The sequence below is a fragment of the Tachyglossus aculeatus genome, chromosome 25 (assembly GCF_015852505.1).
Source record: "Tachyglossus aculeatus isolate mTacAcu1 chromosome 25, mTacAcu1.pri, whole genome shotgun sequence".
Classification (NCBI taxonomy): domain Eukaryota; kingdom Metazoa; phylum Chordata; class Mammalia; order Monotremata; family Tachyglossidae; genus Tachyglossus; species Tachyglossus aculeatus.
Window position 1 is genome coordinate 4960351 of NC_052090.1, and position 20096 is coordinate 4980446.

General features: G+C 46.0%; 1 protein-coding gene across 2 annotated transcripts in view; it reads left to right on the forward strand.

Annotated features, from left to right (window-relative positions):
- The window catches only part of RBBP8 (RB binding protein 8, endonuclease), a 116599-nt gene that overhangs the window by 25914 nt on the left and 70589 nt on the right, over window positions 1–20096 (forward strand). For both annotated transcript variants that reach the window (XM_038766511.1, XM_038766510.1), the window contains exon 2: window positions 15506–15720. In XM_038766511.1, coding sequence (XP_038622439.1) covers window positions 15612–15720 — 109 coding nt within the window. In that variant the 5' untranslated portion in view covers window positions 15506–15611. The remainder of the gene's footprint in view (window positions 1–15505; window positions 15721–20096) is intronic.

Genomic DNA, 20096 nt, shown 5'->3' on the forward strand with positions numbered 1-20096 from the left:
TTAATCATTCCCATTGGCATCCCGGACTAGCACTTAGAGCCAACAGACAAGGTTTTCCCCATGAAGATTATTATTATTGTGGTATTTGTTCAGGGCTGATTGTGTTCCAGGAACTGTACTAAGCACTGGGGTGGATACAAGCAAATGTGTGTGTCTGACCCGATTATCTCGTATCTACTCCAGCGCTTAGCACAGTGCCTGGCACTTAGTAAGTGACTGACAAATACCTTAAAAAAAACTCCATAACAAACAACGACAAGGAAAAGAATGGGATTTTACTGGGGCTTTCTGTCCCACGTGGGGCTCACAATCTTAATCCCCATTTTACAAATGAGGTAACTGAGGCACAGAGAAGTTAAATGACTTGTCCAACCTCACTCAGCAGACAAGTGGCAGATCCAGGATTCGAATCCAGGTCCTTCTATCCACTAGGCCACACTCCTTCTCTACTAACATTCATTCATTCAATCGTATTTATTGAGCGCTTACTGGGTGCAGAGCACTGTACTAAGCGCTTGGGAAGTCCAAGTTGGCAACATATAGAGACGGTCCCCTACCCAACAGTGGGCTCACAGTCTAGAAGGGGGAAATTTTTTTGCATTTGTTCACAGATAACAGCAGTTTCTCAGTCATGCTTGAGTAAATGGCTCTGACTCTCCCAAAACACTTATCCAAAATTTGATGATATTCAATACTTATTCAATAAGTATTGAAGTAACAGTAATTAACCAGCAAGTTGTGTTACAGAGAGAGAATGGCCACAACCCTGGTGCTCAAGAAATAGTCAAGAATTGGGCAAGAAGGGCTTGGGGCTGACACCCCACATGCTGGACCCGACAGCTCAGCCCAAACCCCAGGTGCCGACTGCATGGGGGCGGCGGGGCAATGAAAACTGTGGTATTTAAGTGCTTAGCGTGTGCCAAGCACTGTACTGAACATTAAGCTAGATAATAATAATAATGGTGGTCTTTGTTAAGCGCTTACTATGTGCCAAGCACTGCTCTAAGCACTGGGGGGGGGATACAAGGTAATCAGGTTGTCCCACGTGGGGCTCGTAGTCTTAATCCCCGTTTTACGGATGAGGTGACTGAGGCACAGAGAAGTTAAGTGACTTGCCCAAGGTCACGCAGCAGATAATCCAATCGAGATACAGTCCCCAGCCCTACATGGGGCTCACACTACAGTCCCCACTGAAGATTCAAAACCCTGGCAACCTTGCCTTCCCAGTCTCTCCACTCTTCAGTCTATACCATCCGCTCCTGCTGTACGATGATCTTCCTGAATCAATCAATCAATCAATCAATCGTATTTATTGAGCGCTTACTGTGTGCAGAGCACTGTACTAAGCACTTGGGAAGTCCAAGTTGGCAACATATAGAGACAGTCCCTACCCAACAGTGGGCTCACAGTCTAAAAGGGGGAGTCAGAGAACAAAACCAAACATACTAACAAAATAAAAGAAATAAAATAGATATGTACAAGTAAAATAAATAAATAAATAGAGTAATAAATATGTACAAACACATATACATATATACAGGTGCTGTGGGGAAGGGAAGGAGATAAGATGAGGGGGATGGAGAGGGGGACGAGGGGGAGAGAGGGGGCTAATCATTTTAAGATGAAAAAAGTGGCCTTTGACTCCCACATCCAAACCAAGTCCCGTGACTCTCCTCATCAAACTTAATGCCCCGCTAAAATAAAACCCATAGATCGCGGCCTTTTCCGGACTCAAAGGCATGGATCACTGTTTTAAAAAAAGCCTTCCAATGTCTATGGAAAAATAAGTGTGCTTTAGAGAGAGATGCAAAGATTGGATGTGGTCCACTATAGTGGCTAGTTTCAATTTGCTTCTATGTGAGGGGAAAAAGATTTCCAAAGAAAGCCTGCCCGTTGACTTTGGGGCTCTCCACTGGCTGGCTCCTTCTGAAGCGTCTCTCGGCCCGCATCTCTCCTCTCCTCAAAACCCTCCTCTGGCTCCCGACGTCTCTTGGCATCAAACCAAAATTCCTCACAATTAGCACCAAGGCTCTCCACCAAATGGCCCCGCCTTACCTATCTGTCCTCTTCTCCCTCTATTCCCCAACTCAATCAGTCAATCAGTGGTATTTATTGAGCACTTACTGTGTGCAGAGCACTGTACGTTTTCCAGATGAGGTGACTGAGGCCCAGAGAAGTGAGCTGGCAATTATTACCATAGTCCTCAAAATACATGGACACGGACAAAGTAAGTGACTTGTCCACAAATGACAGCAGGCAAATGGAAGTGCCAGAATTAGAACCTAAGTCCTCTGACTCCAGGCCTCTGCTTTTTAGGCTAAGATGCTTCTTTTTCATGCTTTCAGGTTATATTTCCTGGAATGACTCCCCCAGTACAATACTTGTACTTCCCAAGCCCTTAGTACAGTGCTCTGCACACAGTAAGCACTCAATAAATATGATTGAATGAATGAATACTTTTTCCTCAGTACAATACTCCTGGTCTTTGAGTACTGTTCACTTAAGCCGGGTTTAAAACCGGGTTTAAAACAGAGAAGCAGTGTGGCTTAGTGGAAAGAGCACAGGCTTGGGAGTCAGAGGTCGTGGGTTCTAATCCTGCCTCTGCCACTTATCAGCTGTGAGACTTTGGGCAAGTCACTTAACTTCTCTGTGCCTCAGTGACCTCATCTGTAAAAAGGGGATCAAGATTGTGAGCCCCAAGTGGGACAACCTAATAACCTTGTATCTATCCCAGTGCTTAGAACAGTGCTTGGCACATAGTAAGCGCTGAACAAATACCAACGTTATTATTATTATTAGTCTACGAAAACAGAACAGAGATTAATCTAGAGTCTGGCTGTGTTCCCCGAAAGGCAGCCAATGCATTATCAACTTTGTTGGGTAGGGACCATCTCTATATGTTGCAGACTTGGACTTCCCAAGCGCTTAGTACAGTGCTCTGCACACAGTAAGCGCTCAATAAATACGATTGAAAGAATGAAAGAAAGAAAGAACTTTGCAGGCCAGTTTAATCAGTTCAAGTCAGTCACCCAGAATCAGCAAGCAAGACAAAGGCACCTGCTTTTATTAGCGGCATTTCACAAGCTGCTTTCAAAAGTCACAACCTTTTAACACAAGCTCTTCTGGGCTTGGAAAAGTAGAGTGAGACTGAAGAGGGAGAGTTCTGCAGTGACTGTTTTGGAGCCCCCTCACAGAGTTGCCAACAATGTTAACAACACTTTCTGTTCAACGGACAGTTGCCGAACGCAAACCTCTTCCATTTAAACTGCTTTGGCTCGCCCAAGAGGGTTTATGAGGTCACAGAGCCAAATCGGACATAATATTTATGTGAGTGGATTTTTTTTGGATCTACCTGTGGCCAGTCACATATGAATGCCTTTCAAATTGATGTTTGGCATGTTGAACAGTTTCCCGTGGGACAACCTCATCGCCTTGTAACCTCCTCAGCGCTTAGAAACTCCTCACCCTGGGCTTCAAGGCTGTCCATCCCCTCGCCCCCTCCTACCTCACCTCCCTTCTCTCCTTCTCCAGCCCACCCCGTACCCTCCACTCCTCTGCCGCTAATCTCCTCACCATTAGGCCTCGTTCTCGCCTGTCCCGCCATCGACCCCCGGCCCACGTCCTCCCCCGGGCCTGGAATGCCCTCCCTCTGCCCATCCGCCAAGCTAGCTCTCTTCCTCCCTTCAAGGCCCTACTGAGAGCTCACCTCCTCCAGGAGGCCTTCCCAGACTGAGCCCCTTCCTTCCTCTCCCCCTCGTCCCCCTCTCTATCCCCCTCATCTTACCTCCTTCCCTTCCCCACAGCACCTGTATATATGTATATATGTTTGTACATATTTATTACTCTATTTATTTATTTATTTTACTTGTACATATCTATTCTATTTATTTTATTTTGTTAGTATGTTTGGTTTTGTTCCCTGTCTCCCCCTTTTAGACTGTGAGCCCACTGTTGGGTAGGGACTGTCTCTATATGTTGCCAACTTGTACTTCCCAAGCGCTTAGTACAGTGCTTCGCACATAGTAAGCGCTCAACAAATATGATTGAATGAATGAATGAATGAATGACCAGGGAGAGACCCCTCCCCTCCCCGCGGTATTACGTCACTCCGAGGGGCGGGGCATAGGCAGGACCGCGTGACGTCACGTGGAGGGGCGGGGCATAGACGGAGCGCCATCGCGCCCTGACGTCACTCGGATGGGCGGGACTTAGGCAGGCCAGTGTGACGTCATGTGGAGGGGCGGGCCTATGCGGAGCGCCGTCGCCCCCTGACGTCACTCAGGGGGGAGGGGGCCGAGGCGCGGCGTCGCATGGCGTCACTACGAGGGGCGGGGCTGAGGCAGGACAGCGTGACGTCACATAGAGGGGCGGGCCTAGGCGGAGCGCAGTCTCTCCCGACGTCACTCCGATGGGCGGGGCTTAGGTGGGGCCGTGTGACGTCAGGTGGAGGGGCGGGGCCTAGATGGCGCGCTGTCGCGAACTGGCGCCACTGGGAGGGGCGGGGCCGGACGTCACATGGAGGGCGGGGCCTGAGAGCGGGCCAGCGTATAGATGTCACGTGAGGGGGGCCTGAGGGGAGGGGCCGGAGGGCAGTGACGTCACGTGAGGGGCGGTGCCTGTGCGGAGGTGGGGTGGGCAGTGACGTCACGAACAGTGGATGGGGCTCAAGGGGATGCTGCCGACTTGTACTTCCCAAGCGCTTAGTGCAGTGCTCTGCACTAGCGCTCAATAAATACGATTGAATGAATCTGTCGGCCGTCGGCGACGTCACGTGCGGGGGCGGGGGACTGTGGCGCGGTGACGTCACGGGAGGGGGCGGGGCCTGGGGAAGGCGGGCGGGCGGTGACGTCACGGGTCGGGCGGGGCTCGAGGGGATGCGCCGGGAGTCAGTGACGTCACGCGCGGGGGCGGGGCCCGGCTGACGGTGACGTCACGGGCGGGGCGGGGCTGGCGCGGGCCCCGCCCGGCCTTGAAAAAGCGCGGGCTGCGTGCGCGCCTGCGCGGCCCCGGACAGGCCCGGTGAGTGGGGGCGGGGCGGGGGGGATTGCTGAGGCGTTTAGCGCAGCGCTTGGCACATAGTCAGCGCTTAAAAGATACCACCATCATCATCATCATCATTATTATTATTATCATTATCATCGTTCAGCTCTCCCGGGCCCTGCTGGAGCCCTCAGGCTCCTCCCCCTTCCCCCCCTGCCCTGCGGTAACAATAATAATAATAATAATAATGATCCTAATGATGGCATTTATTAAGTGCGAAGCACTGCTCTAAGCGCTGAGCATAGTGATGGGCTTTGTTAAAGCGCTTACTACGTGCCAAGCACTGTGCTAAGCGCTTGGGGGGGGGGACAAGGTGATCAGGTTGTCCCACGTGGGGCTCCCAGTCTTCATCCCCATGTTACAGAGAAGGGAATTGAGGCCCAGAGAGTAATAATAATAATAATAATAATGATAATGGCATTTGTTAAGAGCTTACTGTGTGCCAAGCGCTTGGAGGGGAGACAGGATGATCAGATTGTCCCACGTGGGGCTCCCAGTCTTCATCCCCATGTTACAGAGGAGGGAACTGAGGCCCAGAGAGTAATAATAATAATAATAATAGTAATAATAATGGCATTTGTTAAGCGCTTACTATGTGCCAAGCGCTTGGAGGGGAGACAAGGTGATCAGATTGTCCCACGTGGGGCTCCCAGTCTTCACCCCCATGTTACAGAGGAGGGAACTGAGGCCCAGAGAGTAATAATAATAATGATGATGGCATTTGTTAAGTGCTTACTACGTGCCAAGCGCTTGGGGGGGAGACAAGGTGATCAGGTTGTCCCACGTGGGGCTCCCAGTCTTCATCCCCATGTTACAGAGGAGGGAACTGAGGCCCAGAGAGTAATAATAATAATGACGGCATTTGTTAAAGTGCTTACTGCGTGCCAAGCACTGTGCTAAGCACTTGGGGGGGAGACAAGGTGATCAGGTTGTCCCACGTGGGGCTCCCAGTCTTCATCCCCATGGTACAGAGGAGGGAACTGAGGCCCAAAGAGTAATAATAATAATGGTGATGGCATTTGTTAAGTGCTTACTACGTGCCAAGCACTGTGCTAAGCGCTTGAGGGGGAGACAAGGTGATCAGGTTGTCCCACGTGGGGCTCCCAGTCTTCATCCTCATGTTACAGAGGAGGGAACTGAGGCCCAGAGAGTAATAATAGTAATGATGATAAGAGCTTGTCGGGGGGGGGGGGGGGGGGGGGATACAAAGTGATCAGATTGTCCCACGTGGGGCTCCCAGTCTTCATCCCCATTTTCCAGATGAGGGAACTGAGGCCCAGAGAAGTCAAGTGACTTGCCCAAAGTCACACAGCTGACAAGCGGCGGAGTCAGGATTAGAACCTATCTGTACAGCTTTATTACTCTATTTGACCTGTACGTATTTGCTATTCTATTTATCTTGTTAATGCTGTGCCTCTAGCTTTGTTTCTATTTATTCTGACGATTTTGACACCTGTCCACAGGTTTGGTTTTGTCGTCCGTCTCCCCCTTCTAGACTGTGAGCCCGTTGTCGGGTAGGGACCGTCTCTGTGTTGCCGACTTGTACTTCCCAAGCGCCTAGTACAGTGTCTGCACACAGTGAGCGCTCAATAAATATGATTGAATGAATGACCTCTGACTCTCAAGCCACAGAGCCACGCTGCTTCTCTGCCTCCCGGAGTAGTGTGAAGCTTAGTGTGCAGTGACTGCGCAAAACTTACCCTTATTAAATTCATTCAGTCGTATTTATTGAGCGCTTACTGTGTGCAGAGCACTGTACTAAGCGCTTGTGCTTGCCCACTCTTCATTATCTGCATTCAACGCTTCCATTATCGAAGCATTTTGTTTTGGTTTTTTTTTTTTTGTTAGTATGTTTTGGTTTTGTTCTCTGTCTCCCCCTTTTAGACTGTGAGCCCATTGTTGGGTTGGGACTGTCTCTAGATGTTGCCAACTTGGACTTCCCAAGCGCTTAGTACAGTGCTCTGCACACCATAAGCGCTCAATAAATACGATTGATTGATTGATTGATTGATTGATTGATTGAACTCCTTTCTATGTCAGTATTTTATACCTGGAAAGACTCTCAGAGAAGCAGCGTGGATTAATGGAAAGAGCACAGACTTGGGAGTCGGAGGACGCGGATTCTAATCCCGGCTCCGCCACCTGTCCGCTTTGTGACCTTGGGCAAGTCACTTCGCTTCTCTGGGCCTCAGTTACCTCACCTGCAAAATGAGGATTAAGACTCTAAACTCCAAGTGGGACAACATGTATATATGTTTGTACATATTTATTACTCTATTTATTTATTTATTTTCCTTGTACATATCTATTCTATTTATTTTATTTTGTTAGTATGTTTGGTTTTGTTCTCGGTTTCCCCCTTTTAGACTGTGAGCCCACTGTTGGGTAGGGACTGTCTCTATATGTTGCCAATTTGTACTTCCCAAGCGCTTAGTACAGTGCTCTGCACACAGTAAGCGCTCAATAAATACGATTGATGATGATGATGATTATTATTACAACCTTATTACCTTGTATCTACCCAAGCGCTTAGAACAGTGCTTGGCACATAGTAAGTGCTTAACAAATACCATCGTTATTATTATTATTTAACAGCCAACTCCTTGTGGATAGGGATCCTTTCCCTCCTAAGCACTTAGTACAGTGTTCTGCATGTAATAGGTGCTCAATAAATCCCACTGATAGTGTATAAACTGGATCCAAGCAATAAGAGGGCAGAGGGAGGATAAGGTAGTTCTCTTTAATAATAATAATAATAATAATAATAATAATAATGGTACTTTTAAAGTGCTTACTATTTTGTTTTGTTTTGTTATTTTGTTAGTATGTTTGGTTTTGTTCTCTGTCTCCCCCTTTTAGACTGTGAGCCCACTGTTGGGTAGGGACTGTCTCTATATGTTGCCAACTTGGACTTCCCAAGCGCTTAGTACAGTGCTCTGCACACAGTAAGCGCTCAATAAATACGATTGATGATGATGATGATGCGCCAAGCGCTGTTCTAAGCACTGGGGTAGTGCAAATTAATCAGGTTGGACACAGTCCCTGCCCCACACTGGACTCACACTCTTAATGCCCATTTTTTTATCGATGAGTTAAGAGGCACGGAGAAGTTAAGTGACTTACCCAAGGTCACACAGCAGAGGTGCGGCAGAGCCGGGATTAGAACCCATGACCTTCTGACTCCCAAGCCTGTGCTCTAATAATAATAATTATGATATTTGTTAAGCGCTTACTATGTGCCAAGCACTCTGCTAAGAGCTGGGATAGATACAAGATGATACGCCATGCTGCTTATTTGTGTTATTCAATCAGTCAGTGGCATTGACTACTAATTACTCTGTTTAAGGTACTGTACTACTACTAATAATAATAATGATGGTATTTGTTAAGCGCTTACTATGTGCAGAGCACTGTTCTAAGCACTGGGTGGGGGGGGATACAAGGTGATCAGGTTGTCCCACGGGGGGCTCACAGTCTTCATCCCTATTTTACAGATGAGGGAACTGAGGCCCAGAGAATAATAATAATAATAATGATGGTATTTGTTAAGCGCTTACTATGTGCAGAGCACTGTTCTAAGCACTGTGGGGGATACAAGGTGGTCAGGTTGTCCCACGGGGGACTCACAGTCTTAATCCCCATTATACAGATGAGGGAACTGAGGCCCAGAGAATAATAATAATAATAATAATGGTATTTGTTAAGCGCTTACTATGTGCAGAGCACTGTTCTAAGCACTGGGGGGGATACAAGGTGATCAGGTTGTCCCACGGGGGGCTCACAGTCTTAATCCCCATTTTACAGATGAGGGAACTGAGGCCCAGAGAATAATAATAATAATAATGGCATTTATTAAGCACTTACTATGTGCAAAGCACTGTTCTAAGTGCTGTACATATCTATTCTATTTATTTTATTTTGTTAATATGTTTTGTTTCGTTCTCTGTCTCCCCCTTCTAGACTGTGAGCCCACTGTTGGGTAGGGACCGTCTCTATATGTTGCCAACTTGGACTTCCCAAGCGCTTAGTCCAGTGCTCTGCACACAGTAAGCGCTCAATAAATACGATTGATTGATTGATTGGGGAGGTTACAGGGTGATCAGGTTGTCCCACTGGGGGCTCACAGTCTTAATCCCCATTTTCCAGATGAGGTAACTGAGGCCCAGAGAAGTGAAGTGACTTGCCCAGAGTCACACAGCTGACAAGTGGTGGAGCCGGGATTCGAACCCATGACCTCTGACTCCAAAGCCCGGGCTCTTTCCACCGAGCCATGCTGCTTCCTGAATTATATGAATTATAATTATATTTTATAATAACTAATTATAACAATAATATGAATTATGCATATTATGCTTAAGGGAAGCAGTGTGGCTCAGTGGAAACAGCCCGGGCTTTGGAGTCAGAGGTCATGGGTTCGAATCCCACCTCTGCCAGTTGTCAGCTGGGTGACTTTGGGCGAGTCACTTCACTTCTCTGGGCCTCAGTTCCCTCGTCTGTAAAGTGGGGATGAAGACTGTGAGCCGCCTGTGGGACAATCTGATCGCCTTGTAACCTCCCCAGTGCTTAGAACAGTGCTTTGCACGTAGTAAGCGCTTAACAAATGCCATCATCATTATTATTATTTATTTATATTAATGTCCATCCACTGCTCTTTCCACTGAGCCATGCTACTAAGTGTTTGGGAGAGAACAGTAATAGAGCTAACAAGCCTAGAGGGGAAGACGGAGTAAATTACAGATATGTACATGAGTGTTCGGCCTGTAGAGCCTTATTGCAGCTGGAGTTTCATTGTGGTTGTATATATGTTTGTACATATTTATTACTCTGTTTATTTTACTTGTACATATCGATTCTATTTATTTTATTTTGTTAGTATGTTTGGTTTTGTTCTCTGTCTCCCCCTTTTAGACTGTGAGCCCACTGTTGGGTAGGGACTGTCTCTCTATGTTGCCAGCTTGTACTTCCCAAGCGCTTAGTACAGTGCTCTGCACACAGTAAGCGCTCAATAAATATGATTGATTGATTACTTTATTTATTTATTTATTTTACTAGTACATATCGATTCTATTTATTTCATTTTGTTAGTATGTTTGGTTTTGTTCTCTGTCTCCCCCTTTTAGACTGTGAGCCCACTGTTGGGTAGGGACTGTCTCTCTATGTTGCCAGCTTGTACTTCCCAAGTGCTTAGTACAGTGCTCTGCACACAGTAAGCGCTCAATAAATACGATTGAATGAATGAATGAATGAATGTTATGGGGCTGAGGGTGGGGTGAATATATTAGGTGCTTAAAAGGTAAGGATCTAAGTGCAGACACGGGAGAAGGAGTAGGAGCTTCTGGGAAATTGGGCCTCTCTTGCGTCTGGCTTCCTGGCTGGTTTGGTACGGAGTGTCAATCAGTCGTATTTATTGAGCGCTTACTGTGTGCAGAGCACTGTACTAAGCGCTTGGGAAGTACAAGTTGGCAACATTAACTCTTTTCCCCGTCCTATTCCGTCACCGCCATCAAGGGTCGTGTGCATATTGGCGTCCCTCCGAGCGCAGCCCTGCCTGAGGTAGAGACTGTGAGCCCACTGTTGGGTAGGGACTGTCTCTAGATGTTGCCAACTTGGACTTCCCAAGCGCTTAGTACAGTGCTCTGCACACAGTAAGCGCTCAGTAAATACGATTGATTGATTGACTGATTGATTAGAGAATTCCTAGCCCGGGAAGACCCGAGTCACACTCAGTATGTGACCCGGGTGGAGGTGGAGCCCTGGGTGAGATTGAGTAGCCTGAGAAGCAGCGTGATGGGCTCTAATCCCTGCTGTGTGACCTTGAGCCGGTCATTTCACTTCTCTGGTCCTCAGTTCCCTCATCTGTAAAATGGGGAATTCAGACTGTGAGCCCCAAGTGGGACAGGGACTGTGTCCAACCCGATTTGCTTGCATCCACCCCGGTGCTTATGTTGCCAGCTTGTACCTCCCAAGCGCTTAGTACAGTGCTCTGTACACAGTAAGCGCTCAATAAATACGATTGATTGATTGATTGATCTAAGTGCAGACGGGAGAAGGAGTAGGAGCTTCTATTTATATAATTATTTTTATATAAATATATATATTTATTATTTATTATATTGATTGATTGATTGCTTAGTACAGTGCCTGGCACAGAGTAAGCGCTAACAAATGTCATGCTATTAATAGTAAGATTTAGTGACATACTGAATAGGAGGATTGATTGACTGTAGTCTCACCCTCTAGACTGTGAGCAGGGAAGGTGTCTTATGGTATATTGTACTCTCGCAAGCACTCAGTAAAGTGCTTTGCACACAGAGAGCACTGCATAAATACGATTAAACATATTTAAACGTTTATCATATTTAAATATATGCTGAAAGAGCCCACTGTTGGGTAGGGACTGTCTCTATATGTTGCCAACTTGTACTTCCCAAGCGCTTGGTACGGTGCTCTGCACACAGTAAGCGCTCAATAAATACGATTGATTGATTGATTGATTGATCAAAGTGCAGACGGGAGAAGGAGTAGGAGCTTCTATTTATATAATTATTTATATATATATATATATTATTTATTATATTTAATTTATATTTAAATATATTTAAATACGATAAACTCAATATGGGCAGGGAAGGTGTGGATGATTCCATTGTACCCTCCCAAGTACTTAGTACAGTGTTCTGCCCAAAGGAAGCCCTCAAATACGAAAAAATGAGAATTGAGTCATGGATCGTGCCAGGGTTACAGGTTTGTGAGCAAAGAATAGTGGTCTCTACCGATGGGGTGAGAAGATGATGATGATGATGGCATTGATTAAGCGCTTACTATGTGCCAAGCACTGTTCTAAGCACTGGGGAGGTTATAAGGGGATCAGGTTGTCCCAAGGGGGGGCTCCCAGTCTTCATCCCCATTTTACAGATAGATGAGGTAACTGAGGCCCAGAGAAGTGAAGTGACTTGCCCAGAGTCACACAGCTGACAATCGGCGGAGCCGGGATTTGAACCCATGACCTCCGACTCCAAAGCCCGGGCTCTTTCCACCGAGCCACCACGCTGCTTCTCAAGCGGAGGTGAGAAGGTGAGCTTTCTGTTTTGCACGTGTTAGGTTTTTGAGCGTTGGAGAAATGTCCAATCAATCAATCAATCAATAGTATTTATTGAGCGCTTACTGTGTGCAGAGCACTGTACTAAGCGCTTGGGAAGTACAAGCTGGCAACATATAGAGACAGTCCCTGCCCAACAGTGGGCTCACAGTCTAAAAAGGGGGAGACGGAGAACAAAACCAAACATACTAACAAAATAAAATAAATAGGATAGATATGTACAAGTAAAATAAATAAATAGAATAATAAATATGTACAAACATATATGCAGATATACAGGTGTTGTGGGGAAGGGAAGTCCAAGTAGAGATGGCCTAAGGGCAGGAGGAAATGTGACAAGTTGGAGGAGGAGAGGGGTAGATTGGGGAATCCTCCGGGTAGAGACCGTCTCTATATGTTGCCAACTTGCCAAGCGCTTAGTACAGTGCTCTGCACAAAGTAAGTGCTCAATAAATACGATTGAATGAATGAATGAATGAATGAGGGCATGTAGATGGAGAATAGAAGGGCCCTGGAATTGAGGCATCCCCTCAGTTAGGGGATGGGATGCAGAGGAGGAGCCCGGGAAAGAGACTGAGAAGGAGCAGCCAAAGAGGAAGAGAATGAAGACGGGACGTTGTCGGTGAAACCAAGGCTAGAAAGTATTTCCAGGAGGAAGAGGTGGCTCTCCGTGTACCCGGCATCCGTGAGGTTGGAATAATCCGTGAGGATTAGGGTGGAATAAAGGCATTTTTGAACCTTCTAAACTCCTGCTTCACCCAACTATATTCCCTCTTCCTCCAAGGGCGAGTTAAATGGGCTCTTAGTTAAGGTGGCGTACTGCAAAAGAGCTGAGGTTTTTCTTTCTTTGCTATTCATTCATTCATTCATTCAATCGTATTGAGCGCTTACTGTGTGCAGAGCACTGGACTAAGCGCTTGGGAAGTCCAAGTTGGGAACATATAGAGACGGTCCCTACCCAACAGTGGGCTCACAGTCTAGAAGGGGGAGACAGAGAGCAAAACAAAACATATTAACAAAATAAAGTAAATAGAATACATATGTACAAATAAAATAAATAGAGTAATAAATATGTACAAACCTATACACATATAGACAGGTGCTGTGGGGAGGGGAAGGAGGTAAGGTGGGGCGGATGGGGAGGAGGGGGAGAGTCATCAGAACAAATAGAATTAAAGCTATATGCACATCATTAACAAAATAAGTAGAATAGTAAATATGTACAAGTAAGAGCAATAAATCTGTAGTTTTTTCCTCTAGACTACCCTGCTTTCATTTCAAGACTTTTTCAAGCATTCGTTCAATTATTTATTCTGATGACTTTGTAAATATTTTTCTACTCCTCTTCAAATTTAAGATCCTTGTGGACAGGAACTATGTAACCTCTTCCTGTACTTTCCCTAATGCTTCATACCGTCCACTGCAACCACTGGGCTCTCAGTAAATACCATTACTATTCCTTATTCCTTTTATTACTTCTCGGTAAATACCCTTACCACTCTGAATTAAGGAAACTTGCCGCGGGTGTCTTCTACTTCTTTCCTTTCGTAGTCCTGCTGTATACCAGGTGATTGAGCAGAGAACGTGTCTACCACCTCTGCAGTCCGGCTCATTTTTCCGCAGAGATGTTCAGAATAATAATGATGGCAATTATTAAGCACTTACTATGTGCAAAGCACTGTTCTAAGCACTGGGGAGGTTACAAGGTGATCAGATTGCCCCACGGGGGGCTCACAGTCTTAATCCCCATTTTACAGATGAGGTCACTGAGTCCAAGGCTTCCTTAGCAGCGTGGCTTAGTGGAAAGAGCCTGGGCTTGGGAGTCATTTATTCATTCATTCATTCATTCAATCGTATTTATTGAGCGCTTACTGTGTGCAGAGCACTGGACTAAGCGCTTGGGAAGTCCAAGTTGGCAACATATAGAGACGGTCCCTACCCCACAGTGGGCTCAGAGCAGCGTGGCGCAGTGGAAAGAGCGTGGGCTCTGGAGTCAGAGGTCATGGGTTCAAATCCCTGCTCCGCCAATTGCCAGCTGTGTGACTTTGGGCAAGCCGTGGCTCAGTGGAATGAGCCCGGGCTCTGGAGTCAGAGGTCGTGGGTTCCAATCCCGACTCCGCCACATGACTGCTGTGTGACCTTGGGCAAGTCACTTAACTTCTCTGAGCCTCAGTTACCTCATCTGTAAAATGGGGATTAAGATTGTGAGCCCCACATGGGACAACTTGATCACCTTGTATCCCCCCACAGCACCTAGAACAATGCTCTGCACATAGTAAGCGCTTAACAAATGCCATTATTATTATTATTATTATTATAGAAGGGAAGGGGTCTAGAAGGGAAGAAGCCTAGAAGTCAAAATGCTATTATTATTATTATTATTATTATTATTATTATTATTATTATTGAAAGGAAGGGGTCTAGAAGGGAAGAAGTCTAGAAGTCAGAGGTCATGGGTTCTAATCCTAACTCAGCCACTTGCCAGCTGTATGGCCTTGGGCAAGTCACTTCACTTCTCTGTGCCTCAGTTACCTCATCTGTAAAATGAGGATTAAGAATGTGAGCCACACGTGGGACAACCTTGTATCTACCCCGCGCTTAGAACAGTGCTTGGCACATAGTAAGCGCTTAACAAATACCATCATCATTATTATTATTATATTAGTCCAACTCCCTAGAGGTAGTGGGGCCTAGTGGAAACAGAATTTAAGTGGCAGTCAGGAAACCTGGGTTCTTGTCCCGGCCCCACCACTTGGGAAGTGCTTGGGAAGTGCAAGTTGGCAACATATAGAGACAGTCCCTACCCAACAGTGGGCTCACAGTCTAAAAGGGGGAGACAGAGAACAAAACCAAACATACTAACAAAATAAAATAAATAGAATAGATATGTTCTATTCATAAGTGGGCAAGTTAAGTGGGCAAGTCACTTAACCTCACTGGGCTGCAGTTACCTCATCGGTGAAATGGAGAAACCGTACCTGTTTTCCTTCCTTGGACTGCGAGCCTTGTGTGGGATAGAACTGGGTCCCGTCTGATCATCCTGCATCTCCCCTGGAATTTAGCGCAGTGCTTGGCAAAAAAAAAAAATTTAACAAATACCGATATTACTATTCCCTAAACGTTATGAGTTGCAGGGATGGGCATTTCCAGGCTGAAAACTGGGAAGCATATTTGCAAAAGTGACACTTTATGCAGATTTGAAACCCTTCAGAGTGGAAAGTTCAATGAAATAGTTTCCCGCAGGAACCTTTCCCACCTTATCTTCAAGGCGATCGGTGACAAATTGACAAACCTGAGCGACGTGTAACGAGCCGTGTACGTAAATAAACACAAAATCACTTAAGCGTCGTCGATCTGTCGTTATAGGGCTCCCATCCATCGGCAAGGACAACTTCATAACTACGTGATGGGACGGAAAGAATAAAAAAGAAAACAACACCAGGCAAGAAGAAGTTCAGCCCGGGAGGACAAGATGAACGTTTCCGGAAACGGTTGTGGCAGCCCCAGCTCCGCTGAAGCGACTGGTGACTTTAAAGAACTCTGGTCTAAACTAAGGGAGTGTCACGATAAAGAAATACAAGGTAAAAAATAAATTCCACTTGGGGGTTTGGCTTGCCTTTCTAATAACTGAAATATTGAAGGAAAAGTCCAGACGCTGACAGGTGAATGAGTACTTAAGCTTTGTAAGGTGACATGTAGAGCAGCCAAACAGGACTGAATATATGCCGTAAAGTGTATACTTTAGATTTTGTTTGTTTGTTCTCCTCAGGGGAGACTTATTACCAACAAACCCGAGGGGAAATCGCACTCAGAGGAACAAATCATTTAGTGTTGTATCGTACTTCCCCAAGCGCTTAGCACAGTGCTCTGCACACAATTAATGCTCCATAAATACGATTGAATGAACGAATTGGAACTGTGTCCGGCCTGATTAACACAACTCCTCTAGCAGTGCTTGACGTGTAGTAAGCACTTAATAAATGCCATCGTACTAACACTTGGCAGATTAGGATTCGGAAAAACAGAAGTTGCCCGGTGTTGAGAGAATTTAATCTGTGGTCCTCTGACACCCAGTTCTGGAGTTGAAAGAATTTACTTGGCTAAAATGTCAGCGAAACAAGTGATTGTATTCTCCCAGTCGTTTAGCTCATCATTCCGCACACGAAAATCCCATTGATTTTTAATGATCCAAGGTACCTAATGACTAGGTAGTGGATGTTGCCAACTTGTACTTCCCAAGCGCTTAGTACAGTGCTCTGCACACAGTAAGTGCTCAATAAATACGATTGACTGATTGATTGATTGGAAAGAAAGATAAAAATCAAGAGAACCGTTGTACTACAATTAGCCAGGTGCTATGTTTAGCCAGTTCTGATCTAGCATGTGTTTTCGTTACGTGATTAACAAACACCCCTCCCGCACACCCACAGCTGCCTCTTTCCCTTTCCATCATCAGTCAGTGGCATTTATTGAGCGCTTGTGTGTGCAGAGCACTGTACTAGGCACTTGGGAGAGCACCAGAGATGGTGGTAATAATTGTGGTATTGTACTAAGCGCTGGGGCGGGTGTAAGGGTCGGACACAGTCCCTGTCCCACGTGGGGCTCGGTCTCAATCCCCGTTTTATAGGTGAGGTAACCGAGGCACAGGGAAGTCAAGTGACTTGCCCAAGGTCACACAGCAGACAAGCGGTGGAGCCGGGACTAGAACCCAAGACCTCCTGATTCCCAGGCACGTGCTCTAACCACTACACTATGCTGCTTCTTACAGAGGTGGTACACGTTCCCTGTCCACAACAAGCCTACAGTCTAGGGGGGGACTGTAAATCATTTACAATATGCTCATATCGTTACGATATAAATTATTTTTATAAATTATATAAAAGCTGGGGGACTGAGGGTGGGGTGAAATAATAAATGCCCTAAAGGTAAAGATCCAAGTGCATGGTTGATGCAGAAGGGGGAGAAACCTGGAGGAAAAGAGGGCTTAAATGTCTTTCCTCGCAACCTTCCCAGCTGTCTCAAAAGATCTCTCATCTGGGTACCACATCTCCTCTTCAGTCGTATTTATTGAGCGCTTACTGTGTGCGGAGCACTGGACTAAGCGCTTGGGAAGTACAAGTGGGCAACTTATAGAGACGGTCCCTACCCAACATCATCATCATCAATCGTATTTATTGAGCGCTTACTGTGTGCAGAGCACTGTACTAAGCGCTTGGGAAGTACAAGTTTGCAACATATAGAGACGGTCCCTACCCAACAGCGGGCTCACAGTCTGGAAGGGGGAGACAGAGAACAAAACCAAACATATTAACAAAATAAAATAAATAGAATAAATATGTACATATAAAATAGAGTAATAAATACGTACAAACATATATACAGGTGGTGTGGGGAGGGGAAGGAGGTAAGGCGGGGGGGTACTACCTGTGTTCTTATCCCCATAAAAGCACTTACACACACTTTTTTCCCCCTCCCTGACTGCCGTCTTCAACCTGTAACTCTCTGGTGGCTTCGTCCCTTCTTCCTTCAAGCAAGCACACATTGCTCCTATGCCAAAAAAAAATAAAAAATAAAACCCTCGTCTGGACCACTTTGTCTGAACTCCTTGTTTGAACCACTTGCGGCTTCCTCCCTCTTCACTCCATTAAACTCACACTCTCCAGTGAGCTTCAGGCCAAATACAGCGAATCCTCAATCTTCTTTCTCTGAGTTGCCTTTGACGCCATGGCCCGCACCCTTCTGAAAATACTATCTGTCAGGGTTTTCTCGCCATTCTCCTGTCTGGTTGCCATCCCGTAACTGTCCCTTAAGCTTCTGTTTTGTGTCCCCTTCTCATCTCGCTTAGCGCTTCCTTAGTTGGACTCATCTACTACTGGAATTGTACTTCTCAAGCGCTTAGTACAGTGCTCTGCACACAGTAAGCGCTCAGTAAATACGACTGAATGAATACTCCCGCGACTGCGCTTGCCCCAACTTCTGTGCAGTCCCACACTTCCTCCTGCCTTCAGGGCATCTCTACTCAAATAATAATAATAATAACGGTACTTCGTAAGTGCTTACTATGTGCCGAATGGTGCTGGAAGCGTTGGGGTAAATGCAAGAAGATCAGGTTAGGCACAGTCCTTCCTGAGGACTCGTACTCTTATCCCCATTTCACAGGTGTGATAACTGAGGCACTGAAGTGACTTGCTCAAGGTCACACAGCAGACGTGTGGCAGAGCTGGGATTAGCACCCAGGCTCTTCTAACTCCCAGAACGGTTCTCTATCCACTAAACCACCCTGCTTCTCTAATGTCCCACCTGGACTTCAAACCCAACATGTTGAAAACTCCCCATCTTCTCTCCCAAATCCTGTCCTCCCACCTAATTGTCCCGTCCCTGTAGACACCACCACCACCTCCTGTCTCTCTTCATCTCTGGCTTTATCCTTGACTCCTCTTGGAACTCACTTATTCAACCTCTCTCCAAATCCTGTCAGTGTTTCTTCCCCCGACATCCCCAAGGTGACTTTTTCCTCCCCACCACTCTTGCCCGAGCACTTTACTGTTAGTTAAATCAGTCTCTGTATGAGTCTTCCTACCACCGCTTTCCCCCTTCTTCGGTCCATACTGCGCCCAGTTGCCCGCATTTTCCTGTAACCTTGTCTTGCGTGTAAGAGGACGTGGGTTCTAATCCCACCGCCACTTGTCTGCTGTGTGACCTTGGGCAAGTCACTTAACTTCTCTGTGCCTCCGTTACCTCACCTGTAAAATGGGGATTAAAAGTGTCAGCCCCAGGTGGGACAACCTGATCACCCAGTGCTTAGAACACAGTAAGCGCTTAACGAATACCATCCTGATTATTATTTCCCCACCCTTTGTCAAACCCTCCAGTGGTTACCCATTAAGAATAAAGATACTTAGGTGCCAAAACTTTGGGCTAGGTAATAATAATAATGGTATTTAGTAAGCACTTAATATACGCCAGGCTGGCGGGGTGGATGCAAGCAAATTGGGTTGGACACATTCCCTTGTCCCACATGGGGCTCACAGTGTCAATGGCCATTCTACAGATGAGGTAACTGAGAAATAGACAAGTGAAATAACTTGCCCAAGGTCACACAGCGGATGGAAGGCGGAGCTGGGATTAAAATCCATGACCTTCCAACTCCCAGGACCGTGCTCTATCCACTAAGCCGTGATCACATAAAGTTTCTATTCCACATGGGGCTCACAATCTGTTTGTTGTTCATTGTCCTCCGGACTGTAAGCTCCTTGTGGGCAGGGATCACATCTTCCAATTCTGTCGTATGGTACTTTCCCAAGCGCTTAGTTCAGTGCTTTCACACAGTGTGTGTTCAATAAATACCATTGATTGACAGGGGGTAGGGAGAGCAGGTGTCTTATAAGAATAATAATGGCATTTATTAAGCGCTTACTACGTGCAAAGCACTGTTCTAAGCGTGAGCACTGCTTTCCGGGTGAAGAAACTGGGTCTAACTGGAGGCAAGTAGGGTTCCGGAGCTGAGAACATTCTTCCGTCTTGCATTTTCTTTCCCATTATTCCAAATCACGTAATGAAAACACCTATTATAACCAAACTGGGTATTCTAAATTAAAAAAAAATCTCCTTATGTTAACTACCTCCTGCTTTTTATAGCTATCTTTGTATTTTCTTTGCCTAGCCTATTCATTAGGCAGCCTGGATCATTACTGATTTTGATGACTTTTTTACTGATTTTGATGATTTTGATTTTTATTACTCTATTTATCTATTTATTTTACTTGTACATATCTATTCTATTTATTTTATTTTGTTAGTATGTTTGGTTTTGTTCTCTGTCTCCCCCTTTTAGACTGTGAGCCCACTGTTGGGTAGGGACTGTCTCTATATGTTGCCAAATTGTACTTCCCAAGCGCTTCGTACAGTGCTCTGCACACAGCAAGCTCTCAATAAATACGATTGATGATGATGATGA